The sequence below is a fragment of the Excalfactoria chinensis genome, chromosome 7, assembly GCF_039878825.1.
Source record: "Excalfactoria chinensis isolate bCotChi1 chromosome 7, bCotChi1.hap2, whole genome shotgun sequence".
In the NCBI taxonomy this organism is placed as follows: Eukaryota; Metazoa; Chordata; class Aves; order Galliformes; family Phasianidae; genus Excalfactoria; species Excalfactoria chinensis.
The window spans coordinates 16,109,746-16,122,237 of record NC_092831.1 but is presented as its reverse complement, the minus strand read 5'-3'; the positions used below and the strand labels follow the sequence as shown (position 1 = coordinate 16,122,237).

The 12,492-nt window shown below is 40.1% G+C and overlaps 1 protein-coding gene across 3 annotated transcripts in view; it reads right to left on the bottom strand.

The window, feature by feature from the left end:
- Window positions 1–12,492, bottom strand: part of LOC140254928 (sodium channel protein type 2 subunit alpha) — a 67,085-nt gene that overhangs the window by 47,512 nt on the left and 7,081 nt on the right. For 2 of the 3 annotated variants that reach the window (XM_072342090.1, XM_072342091.1), the window contains exons 2-3: window positions 1,302–1,621; window positions 373–491 (exon numbers count right to left, since the gene is read on the bottom strand). In XM_072342090.1, coding sequence (XP_072198191.1) covers window positions 373–491; window positions 1,302–1,568 — 386 coding nt within the window. In that variant the 5' untranslated portion in view covers window positions 1,569–1,621. Of the gene's footprint in view, window positions 1–372; window positions 492–1,301; window positions 1,622–3,097; window positions 3,156–12,492 lie in introns of those variants that run through there. The other variant, XM_072342089.1, reaches the window with a different exon arrangement.

Sequence of the window (12,492 nt, the reverse complement as noted above, 5' to 3'; positions counted from 1 at the left end):
AATGTGGAAAATTCAACCTACTTAGACAAAAAAAAAAGTTTATAAAAGGTTACAAGCACATAAAGCAATAATAATGAATAAATAGACAGGTTACAGATACACACAGGACTGAGAATGCAAACAAGACAAGAAGAAGGACAGAGGAAGAAATTGTAAATGAAGAGGACTGGTTGTCTTCTGATGTTTCTATATTATGATCCAGCAATAACAAACAATTAAGAGGAAAAGAAAAAGATCAGAAGAGAAACAATAGAAAGAAGAGACAAAGCACCATAGATCATATCAACCCTTGGACATGTGCCAGTGAATGATTTAAATACTAAGCAACATCTCATTGACTACAGTTTTAGACTGACCATTTGAAAAGGATATGAATGTACCAAAATCTTAATAGCTATTTTTCTAAGAGGATTGAAAGGAGTTAACATGTACAGGGCAGAGGTGGCACTGAATCGGAATATTGCCTTCCCTTTATTCAATACTATGAAGGTCTGGAAAAGAAACACAGAATTATAAATTACATTTAAAATATAGCAACAAGTTACAGTTTACAAGGTTAAAACCTTGTCAATTTATTTAGAAATCATAAGCAATCCTGATCCTAAACATATTGCTTCCCCTTTTAACTACTTCTTGCGAGTTTCATACCTGCAACTCTGTCTCCTTTTCTTAAGCCAAGCTTTACTTTTACCTAATACAGAATTCAATGAATTCAGTGTTCCCAAAGACTATACCCTACTTTTTGAGAAGATGTGCCAAATACAGCAGCTGAAATCCTGGAAACACAAGCCTTATCCAAGCCTTGCTTGGAAACATAAACTTCAGCTCTTCCAAATGAAACACATGTTCAGATACATAGATACATGTTGATTCTCAGACCATACTTAGGTTCTTAATTGTAAAAGCGAAAGAATTAGTCTCTAATGTGGTCATTTGGAGATGGACTCCAAAATGATCTGCTCCTTTCACATGTATTATAGAACAATTAATGAAATACTAGCATACTGAAGATTGCCCTTGTGCTACTTTTTTGATAGTTGTCCTGTGAATAAAACACTGAAAGCTACAAATATTAAGAAAACAACAAGTATATTAAAATAAACCTGAATTCACTTCTATCTAGAGACAGGATTCCACAAACTTGCATTTCTAACTTCTGTTCCTACAACTGAGATTTCTGCCAATTAAAGAAATTAGAATATAATGGTAAGCGAAGACTTGGTCCAAAACAGTGGAAATGCTAAGCCTGCCAAGGAAGTCTGCTGAATTTAAAGTTTCACAGAAAGACACAATACACTCACTTTTTTATTGATATAATATGGGTCCAGGTCTTCCAAGGGCTCAGATACCATTCCTGGAGGTATGTCGCCGTAAATAAATGGCAGGGTCTTTCCTGCCTCCAAGTCGCTGTTTGGCTTTGGCCCATCTTCATCATCATCATCTTTGCGTTCTTGTTTAGATTTTTTAGCTTTTTCTTCATTGATACGTTGTTCAATAGCTGCAAGTGATTCTCTTGTGAAATAGCGGAAGCTGTCAGGTCCTGGCGGTACCAGCACTGACTGTGCCATCTTTTCATCCTGCACCTCTTAACTACTGTTTAGCCTCCCTCATAAAAAAAGTGCTAAAAATATAAAAACACACACAAAAATTAGAGCAACATAGTCACAGACAATGTAAAAGAATGTACCTGCTTATAAATTTCTGTGGGACATCTTTGTTAAATACAGTAATTATGGAAGAAGAGGAAGTTGTTATAAAATGCACTTTTTCATTTGCTTTCATTTCAGGATAAACCATTTTCCTTTGCAGCTCTCCTCGGAGGTAACATTTAATTTAAGTTTTTATTAGTGCTTGTGAAAGTAGGTTGGCAAAAACAAAACCAAACAAACAAAAAAAAAGCACCTGTATAAAAATGTCTCGCATAAAAACATCTTTCCTTTTTCAAGGGTAATGAATAAAGTAGGAGATATTTTTCCAGCACATTCACTGCAAGGCATCAACAGTTCTGAATTGTTTACAGATCAGTGTTGAGTGAGAATGCAGTCAGTTCGCATCTTTATTATCCTGCTTAAGCTGCACCTTGAACCAATCATCCCTCTAGCTAAAAGGACCAAAAATGACTCTTAGAATCCACTACTGGCACTAAAGGCCAGAGGGCTCAGTTGAAAGCAACATGAGATGCTCCTTCTGCTCAGGTACAAATATGCTGCCTTTGCAGAGCTGCCAGCTCAGGAAACAAGGAAACAGGCACAAGCACCTGCATTCCGATCCCCTGCCTGGCAACACATTGTGCAGTGGAAGAATTGCTGAATTAAACAAAAATTGTATTTAATCATTAGATAACGCCCTTTGATGCCATACATTATGCACAGTAACGCTTTTCACTTTTCACTAACAAGGGCAGAACGTTTTTTTCTTAGTAGGTCCAGACAGCTCATTTAGAAAGAACAAACAAAAAATATTCCTAATGCAAATACATCAATCTGAAATCATAAACACTACCTCTGCTGTAGCCTTCGATTGTTTTTCTCAAGTCCTTATCCTGAGTAAGCACATTAAAGACACAGCAAATGCAATAAAAAAGTAGCTTCTCTGTAAGTGGATATACCCAAGAAATGATTATCAAATTAAAATAATGCAACAGTTAAAATACAATCTGCATAATCCTACTTTACTCTTTTCCTAAATATACATATTCCTGCACGGCAGCAACAAATCCGTATTTTGGAAGCCTGCTAAATAAACCGCAGCACAATGCTTTCTCCTCCTTTTCATCCATATGCATACAGCTCTTCACACCTACACAGACATCCACACACATCCCAACTTCTGCAGGTCTCCCTACAAACAACCCCTTCCACTGCAGGGAAAAGCACCTGGGGCATTCTGTCATGGACGGTCTGTACCAAATCGCTGCTAGAACACATGCACAGAGCAGCAGCAGCAGAAGGGTTAATGAGGAAAATGCAAGTGGTCCTGCTGCAGAATCCTCTCAGATTTTATTGTTAATCACATACATTTTAAAAAGGCATAATTCTCTCTTAATATTGCTGGAAACAATTAAAAATGCATTACCAGTGTAGAATCTTGCACTTACTGGGTTTGGAATGGCACCCAGGAACACTGCAGATAAATTCCATCATGTCTTTTCCTTTTTCTTTTTTTCTTTTTTTTTTTTTTTTTTTTAATTTTTTTTTATTTATTTATTTTAAATCTCCTTCTACAGACCACACCCAACTTCCTGCTGAAGGATCTTGGTTACTGAAGTCAACTCCGGCATTTCCTGTTGAGCCTACTAGGTGTCGTAACTCTTTTCTGCCGCTAGATGGTGCTGATGTACACCCACAAATTCATGTCAGATGTGGTAAAGAATTTTTTTGCACGCTCAAACACTTGCTTAAACTGAGACTCTGGGACTAAAATACATGATTTTATGTAACCAGACAGGTCTCAGGATTCTCAGAAATTCTTTTGAATATATAGCAGCTACTGCTGTTGAGACGATAGCTGTTAAAACTGAAAGGTGACACTGAAAAGAAAGTAGGAGGGATTGCAGAATGAGAAATAGGAAAATGGAGGCTGCACAGAGTGTACAACCAAGGCAGTTGCTGAGTTTCTCCGCAGTCTGGTTTATTTTAAATCAAAGCTTTAATTTTTAAAACACATTTATACAATATGTTTAACATGTAATCTAGGCAACTCAGCAATGCAAGGGAAAGACTGCCGTTTTTAATGCTCACTGCAGTAGTGAATTCCTTTACAGCAATCACCACCCATTAGCGGGGAGCAAGCCATGATCACCAGGAGCACCCCAAGTCCTCCCAAGCCTAGGAGATGGTAATCCCTGGCCCTGCAGCACCTAAATGCCATCTTGCTTCTTGTCTATCTGTATTTTCTACACTCACAGATTTTCAGTCTTCTCTCTCCTGATGCAGTAATCTCACTTTTTTTATCCTCTCTTTCTCAGCACCAGAAATACTCTGCCCTTCCCTCCTACTCCCAACCATATCCAAATCCCTTTCAAACTTTTTGAGCAACACATTCCTGTAGCTATGGATTCAGACCTGCAAGCAGACAGTTACTTCTGTCCCTCAGCCACCTCCTTTCCTTGTGCTGTGAAAAGGACTAAGGAAGCTGTGGAAAGCAGCAAAAAGCAAAGGGTCACTATGAAGTGAGAAAGATTGGAGGAAAATACAGAAGGTTAAAAAAGGCCACTTCTGTGGCTTCTTAAAGAGGACAACAAAGAGAAGGACAAATGCCAATAATTTGATTCTTTGGCAATTGTGGTAAGAGAAAGAACAGTTTGACTGCACCAAAAGAGAGTTTTCAAAAGCTTTAAGCAATTAAGAACAAATACATCAAACAAGCAATATATACTTTAATCACATGAGAACTATAGATTTGGTTTTGAATCATTTAGATATTAAAGAGTATTTAAAGATAATATTAAATGTGTTCTTCAAATGAAAAGTATTTTGGTGGAGTTCTTGCAATTTCAGAAATGATTCCATGAAATCAATAGAAATTATGAAAATATTTCTATGTAACCAATTTTTTTTTTTTTTTTTAATTTTTTTTCTAAAAGCCTTGGATGAAAACTTCTGTCTTCTTCTGATTAGAATTGTGCTTTACTTGAAGCAACTTTGAAGTCTCAAAATAAGAGAATTATGAGACAGCACAGATTTCACAGGAGTAAAAGATCTAACTACAAAACAATGTCTATTATTTATAGATGTAGATTTGCACATATGCTTGTGCAGCTGCTTAAGAAAATGAGATACACTGAGTACCCGAAAAGCTCACATAATATGGGAAAGGGACTTCACTCTGTTGTGACTGTTACACCATGTCACATTTTCTTATTAGTCTGATTATGTGTTTCTTATTGCATGGATCAGAAATTACATGAGACATTGATTTGATTTCCACAAGTTCTATACAATCTAGATAAACAGAATTAGGATAAACAGTGAACAGTAAAGGCAAAAAGAAAATAGGCAGTGGGACACTATCCCAGTATTCTGTGTATCTATGGTCTTGCTAGAGTGCAAGGTGAAAAGAGCAAGCGTTTCAGAGACACAGATGCAGTATGGTCTTTGCCATCCTTGCAAGAGAAAAAGATGTACTTCTAAAGAGGACAGTACAGTACTACATCTGTAGACGCTAGTAACAATCATTAAAATACAGTAATCTGATGCTACACAGCTATATTTCGATAGATAAAATCAATAGAGATAGGAAGAGATAATGATCAAATCAAATCATAAGTATCAAACAAATGTAACTTAAAAATTCTTGTCCAAACACGTCGAACCTACTTAAAATATAAACATGGAATAATGAGAATTCTGATAACAGGTAGCTTCTGACTGCAGTGTCACTACCAGCCTGCAGCCACCGATGTACCTTAGGATTAGTTTTATCACTGGTGGTATCCATATTCCAACTATTATGGGATGTAGGAAAGCATGAAGCATCTGTGTTCTGTTCTCTCTTTTACTCATTCAGGAAAGCACTCATGGCCCATATAAAGAGCAGGGTTGAAGAAATGTTCTGTGCCACACGTAAGCAAATTTTACATGAGGGTCAATTATATTTGACAGGACAAAACTGAGAAACTTCTCAGTTTTTTCTGGATGTCTAGGAGCCATTCATCTATAGACAATCTTGATTAATAAAATAAGATGGAAAACAATAACCAGCCTCTCCTCAGAAAAAACTCCACAGAAAAAACTGTGTTTGTTCAGTGTTAAGGCTGAGCATTAAAATGCACAAGTGGCAACTTGCCATCAATCTGTGGCTCTGTTATCCTTTTACTCTCAGTTATTTCCAGCTGTGTGTGCCTGTAGTCTCATAAATTGTCCTTAAGTGCATGCCTTTTCATTAAAAGATCTGAATTTCATCTCGTCCCAGTAATGCTAGTCATCAAGCTCATCTGGTCTTTTTTGCGAAACAGCTTGATCCTTCTTTAACAATGCCTTGTAACTTTGTGACTGGAACAAATTACATTGGCATATCTCCACTTTCTCTGCTGAAACAATTAATAGAAAGATTAAATAGAATTTATCCCAAAAATATATCAGTAACCAGCAACTTTGACCAAAGCTTAACTTACTTTGGTATTTGCTGTAGTGTTCAAAATAAGTTAATGTCATTCTAACATGAATCTTGCAAAGGGAGCAGAAAAGGGAAACTTGGAATAGGTATTGTTCTTCTTGTAATACTACACATTTAATCACATGCATTGCACCTAAAGAAATTCCTGGCACTTCCTCTCCCATGCTACTTAAAATATGTCTTCTCTTTTTATCTGCCATATAGGCAAAGAGGTTGTAGAGTTGAACCAAAGCAAGAGAGACTTGTTAGGAAAACCTTTTACCAGCGCCAATGGACAAACAGAGCAGACTCGCCTTAATCATTCCAGGGCTTTAAGAAATGACAAGCCTTGTAAAAAGATGCCTTGTAGCATCAGCAATGAGTGTGAGTTTTGTGGCAAACTGATCAGGATGAAAATCTGGAAACTTGTAACAAACCCTTAATGTTTAAGGATTGTGTTTAAATACTGTTTTTTAATGTTTTGTGCTGCTCCATCTGCTACAATTCTTTCCTGGCCTCAAGGCAGTAAAAGCTTATTATTTACATACAAGAGAAGCAGAAAAGAATGGGGTTTTGACTGCACTCATTGAGAGTTTTTCAAGAGTAAGTGAGATGTGGGCAGAAGAAAGTCCCATCATGTGCAGGAAAACTCTTAAGTGATTCATTAAAGAGGAAGATTAGTTCCTTAGGAAGCATCATGTGGAATAGGAGAGATCTGCTAGCAGATTTAATTTACTCACCTCTTTCTCCAGCTAGTTTTCTTCCTTTTCTCCTAGCCTGATGAGGATAAATTAAGACAAGTTTAAAGGAGCCATTCCATAGTCCAGACTCTTGAATGCACCTTGCACCAATGCTATTCCTACGCATGAGCAAAATAAACTCTGGAAAATGTTGTTGCTTCTCAAATGGCTACAGCACTTTTGGATGCTATAGCACCCCGTGGCTCTGCATGAAGGATTGTATTATATTTGATGGCCCTGTCTGAAGGGAGGAGGTTTGCAGCTAGTGTAGAATCTCAGTTAAGATTCATGGTCTCACTGCTTCACTGCTGAAATTAGTATACAGCAGATAAAATCATTTTACCTGTTCTTGAGGCCTGTGTGTTTCATACTGTGGTACTCTACATGTTCAGTAATCAGAGCTCTGACAGAGGTCTCTTTGTAGAGGATGTGCATACTGAATGGTAAGATACAGTTTGTGCTTCTACACATCAGTTTCTTCGAAATGGCTTTTTAGAAGAGCTACATAAAAATACAGCTTCCTACACATTGTCCAAAATGTAAAATGGACGTGTAATTAGAAAATCACCTATGAAATGCAGTTTCAGAAAAAAAAACTTAAGCCAATATGAGATGGTGCTGTCAGAAGGGACAGCCCCATTCTCCATCCACTCTTATTCTGGTCACACTGCGCTCACTTTGGCACTTCTACACTATGCACCTGAGTCAGATCAGATCACCCATCTGGCTGAAAACTATAAATGACCAGATTTCAGCTAGATCAAAGAGCTGACTCATCATACCACGGGAAAGAAGTTAAGAGGCTCACTTTTGGAGTAGAAAGGACTAGCTGATTGTCTACAGCATCTTCCAAATTTTAGTGCTTTTCCTAGCTATGAAGCAAGATGTGACTTAATGTTCCAGACTACAAACAGGTCTTCACTGCTTGAGTTCTAGAGCTGAACAGAACTCTAACAACTGTACTGTTCACATATATAAAGACAGATCCCATGCTTGGTGTAGAACACCACAAAGGTAGGAGAAAAAAATAAAATAGTTCATTGGAACACCCAAATGCTACTAAATTAGAGATCACATCAGTCTAGTATACTGTTATAGCAACCCCGGGACTGCTCTTCCAAGACCCTCTGCCCTTCAACATTGACCATATGTTAGGATAACACTTTATGCAAAATGTGTGGCAGGGAATCTAAGATGAAAACAGACACACAAAGATCTCTACTGGGAAACTTTGGAGGTGCCTTCAAATCAATTTTCTCACACAGGGTACTGCTCAGAGGGCTAAGGCAAGATGCACTCCAAGGAGATATGAAAAATATACTGGTGAAAATAAATTAATCAGTATCTCACTGCTTTTGACTATTTATTGTGAGTCAATAACTGACAATAACTATTCATCCATAGCAAACTGCTGTGTGGGAGAAAAGTACTGCGAGATCATTCACCAAATCCCTGGTGAGACTGATGGAGTGACTAAGGCCACTCAGCCATCCAGCTGAGCTGGGCCTTTAATCAGATCAATCTTAGGCCTGATATCTGTTGGGAAAAACTTGTTCCCACAAGAGTGTTCTTGTATAAGTGTCAGGCTACAGATATATCCATTTTTAGTGTGTTTGTGTGGGGAGAGTGACTACAAAATTCAGAGATGCAGAGATAACAGAAGGGCCATATGTATGGGATGAGCTAGAGATTTCCAGATGCCTGAATAGGAGAGTGCTGATGTTGTTAATAAAATATGCTGTGATTTCGATTCTGAGAAACTACAGCTCTTCGCTTAACGTTCCCAGGATGGGCATTACGTAAAGATGTCTACAATGAGATCCTCATTAATCTTAACTTACAGTGTAGATACAGAAAATGCAACCATATAATGCATATGCTTTTGCACTGAACACGCCAGTTATATTGCCTTTAGCATCCCTATAAAAAACACCTAGCAGTTTTGGACCAGCAACAGAGATCGTGCTGTGACACAGCGCAGGCCGAGGACGGCGGGCTCAGAGCCCCTCCACCTCAGTGCCCGGCTGCCAACACCGAGCGGCAGAGCGGCGCAGGCAGCCGGAGATTCGCAGGACGCGGCCCCGCAATGGCGGCAATGTTGGGCCGGGAGCGGGGGCCGCCGCACGGCGCGGCGCGAAGGGAGCGAGAGGAGGGGTTGCCTAGCAACCAGCTGGAGGCTGCGGCACCGCGCTGCGGACTGGCAGGCGGCGCTGCGCTGCACTGCGCCCGGGTGCGGCGGCACCGCCCGAACGCGGGATGCGGGGGCTGCGGGGGATGCGGGGGCTGCGCAGCTGCAGGCAGGGCTGGTGCACGCAGGCCGGGCCCGACGGGCGTCCTCGCGCCGCGAAGTTCGTTCAGCTGCGCATTGCGGGGGGTGCGGCTTGCAGCCGTGCTGCGTGCAGCGCTGTCCGCCGGTCACCCTCGTCCGCATGGGTGTGTTTTAGGGAGGAAATGGAGGCTGCGAAACCACAGAAACGGGCGTACCGAGTTACGGGCGGTTACGTGGTATCCGCATTTAAAATAAGTTCTCCTTGTTTCGAGCTGCTGGTTTGTTTGGACTAGAAAAAATTACCTCCACCGATCCAGCCCGAGCTTAGGTTTTGTGCACACGAGGGAGCAGCAGGCAGCACAGAGCTCAGCTGCAACTTCGCAGCATTAACAGGAGGATCCGATTCGAAATGGTGCATTCCCTCAATAGACCCGCAGCCGCAAAACGAGGATGCTAACGACAAGCACAACGGCCTCACGAGGAGCTCGTTTCCAAAACCAAAACTCGATCGACACCAGAAGCGCGGGGACCGCTCCATTCAGGAGCCCGAGCAGCTCCGCGGATAACACAGGCGTTTCCCCCCGGGAGCCGTGCGGGCGCTGTCGGGCTCCTGCAGCTCCCCGGCAGCAGCGCTGAGGGCTCCCGCAGCAATGACGCAGCCTGGGGGCAGCACAGCTCCCCGCCCATCCCGGCACGGAGCAGGATGCCACGGGGCGCGCTGCAGCAGCGCTGCTCACCGCTCTCTGTGTGCTCGGCGTGTTCCTGAAGCAAGCAAAGCAGGAAAAGGGATAAATCCCATTTTCTCCACTAGATTCCCTTTGCCACTGGAAGGGAATAGCTGACTTTGTGTCAGGGAAGTGCTGGTTCCAATGAGCCAAAAGCAAATTGGCTTCTGTGATTCTGGAAATCAAGTCATAGGCAAGGTCCCCTATTTACGTGTTAATATTCTTTTAGCCTTATGGTGGCTTATGGGTTAGCAGTTGGAACTTTATCCTTAGGGATATAGTGCAGATGGGCCCAGGCCATCTACTAGTTATGGGCTAACATGCTTCATGATAATTATACACAGGACTGGCAGTACTGTGTACGGAAGAAGTGCCTGCTCTGTCCCATTTGCTGTTTTCCTCCTTCTCCTACCCACTGTTCGATTGTGCCAAATTCACTTTAGACATCTAGCTTAAGGTGAGGCAAGTTGTGCCCTAGAAGTGCCTGTTTCTTCACACTGACTATAAAGGGAGGGAGATGAGATGAATCCAACTCAGTACTATGATACGATGGCAAGCAATTCACTCAAATCACACTTTTCACAGGTGGCTACAAACTGTAACTCCAATTTCCTCAATGTAAAGACTGCTTTTAGTCAGTGTCCTACAGCTTGACTTTGCCACTCACTAACATTCTTTTCATCTGGTTTATAAAATACCGAGTATTTAGCACAATCCTTGTGTTTCCACACCTCTTAATGAAATAACAGCCACTTATTCTTTTAACATTATTCTCGCTGTAAAGAACCACTTATGATTTCGGAAGCAGAAAGATATATAAAAACATAAAGAACTTTCCTACTGAGACACAATAACACAGGCAAGGTGAGAATTGAATATTCCTGTTGTAGTACTTAAAATACATATTAATTACAATAATTTTAGAGTTATGATTTGTTACAGCTCTGCCAGCTGTCTGTAACATCTCTACAGATGAATGTTTTTTAACTGAAGATGTCAGCAGTCTGAAGCACGTAATGGTGGATATATATTCAAAATTTGGCAACCAAAAAGGAAAAAATACACCAAAAAGCATATAATGAGATCCCACGATGAATTGGGAACTTGTACAGAACAGAGCTATGTTGGTACGTAGCATTTCCCAGACCATCATACAGGAACCAGCAGAAAACCTTAGAGCTGTAGCTTCATTCCTTACTGCCTCCCATGCAAAGGGAGAGAGAAGGCATTATCGCTACTCCCTGGTGACCTGACCAGCATGTTTGTTTCTCTGGGTAATGAAAAGCTCAGTCAGATATATAACATTAGGAAGCATTAAACAACTCTCTATTAAATTTAGAGGGTTGTTTTTTTTGTTTTGTTTTGTTTTTTTTATCTGAAAGGAAACTGAGTGGTTAATTGGCCCACAATTAAATAGAAATGCCATTAAAAAAACTGAAACAGCTTGCCAGGCTCACTTTCTTCTTGCCTGTTATATTTTCATGATAACTTAACCATCATATCCAGATATTAACTAAGAATATTATGAACATTATAAAAATATCTTTATAAATGAAGCAATCCTGAAGGACAAAATGCAAATGGCAGATATATGCACAGAAGTAAGAGCAAAAAGGTGACATCGCAGTTCCATCAAGGAACTTGAAAGGCCTGGGGGAACAACACAAATGTATAGATGTGGGATCAGAAGAGAGAATTAGGAGTGTTTATTCTGACATTCTGCATGGTATGGCTTGGTTTAATGTCCCTTGGTTTAATGTCAACATTGGCTGGAACATAACTTTTTAGAATGCCACATTCATGAGATCCTTTTTGTAATTACCTAACAGCAAAATACTGCAATAAAATACACACATTATTTCCAATCTTAATTTTTTCTATGCATACTTGAAACAATTTGAAAATACATGTTTTAATATTACTTTGGATTGCATGTTAACTTTTAAATTTTTTGCAGGCTTTAATGCATTATGTTAAAAAAAATAAAAAATCTACATACTACTTGGGGAAGTGAATTTAAAAGTTCTCCTTGTAAATATAAGAATGTGCCAGAAATGGAAAACAGTTTTATTATGTATCTGCCTGAAACAAATCCATTTTAGCTCCAGACTTGTTTTAGTAAGAGGGACAAACCCCATGGAAAAAAGAAAAAAATATGGATCCAACATCTGTAAAGTTCTAGTTACTGTCTGATAAAAACAGATTCTGTTTCAGGGCAGCTCAAAAAGAACAGAGGAGGACTCACTCATTATAATCTGACTTTATGAGGAAAAGAAAGACTGCCTAGGACAATCTACGAAGCTCACAGACTAAAATAGAGATGCCCATTTTCTCAAGAATCATTTCTTAACTGCAATTTTTTTTTAAGTGTACCCAGTTGTGTGTTGGTGTTTGTTTGTTTTTTTGTTGTTGTTGTTGCTGTTGGTGGTGGTATCTTTGAATAAAGCAAGGGAGCAGATGTTGAAAATCTCCTCAAGAGAGTTTTTCATTTGTCACTATGTTTAAGCCAGGAAAGCAGGTTCCAATTAGAGGCAATGCAAGAGATCCCCAAAGAGTTCTTACACATGCTCCTTCCTCACAGCATCACCTGCTACCTGGAGGTGTACCTCTGCCAAGGGATCTTCCCAGTGGAGCCGCACACATTGTACTGCTCACTGCCATA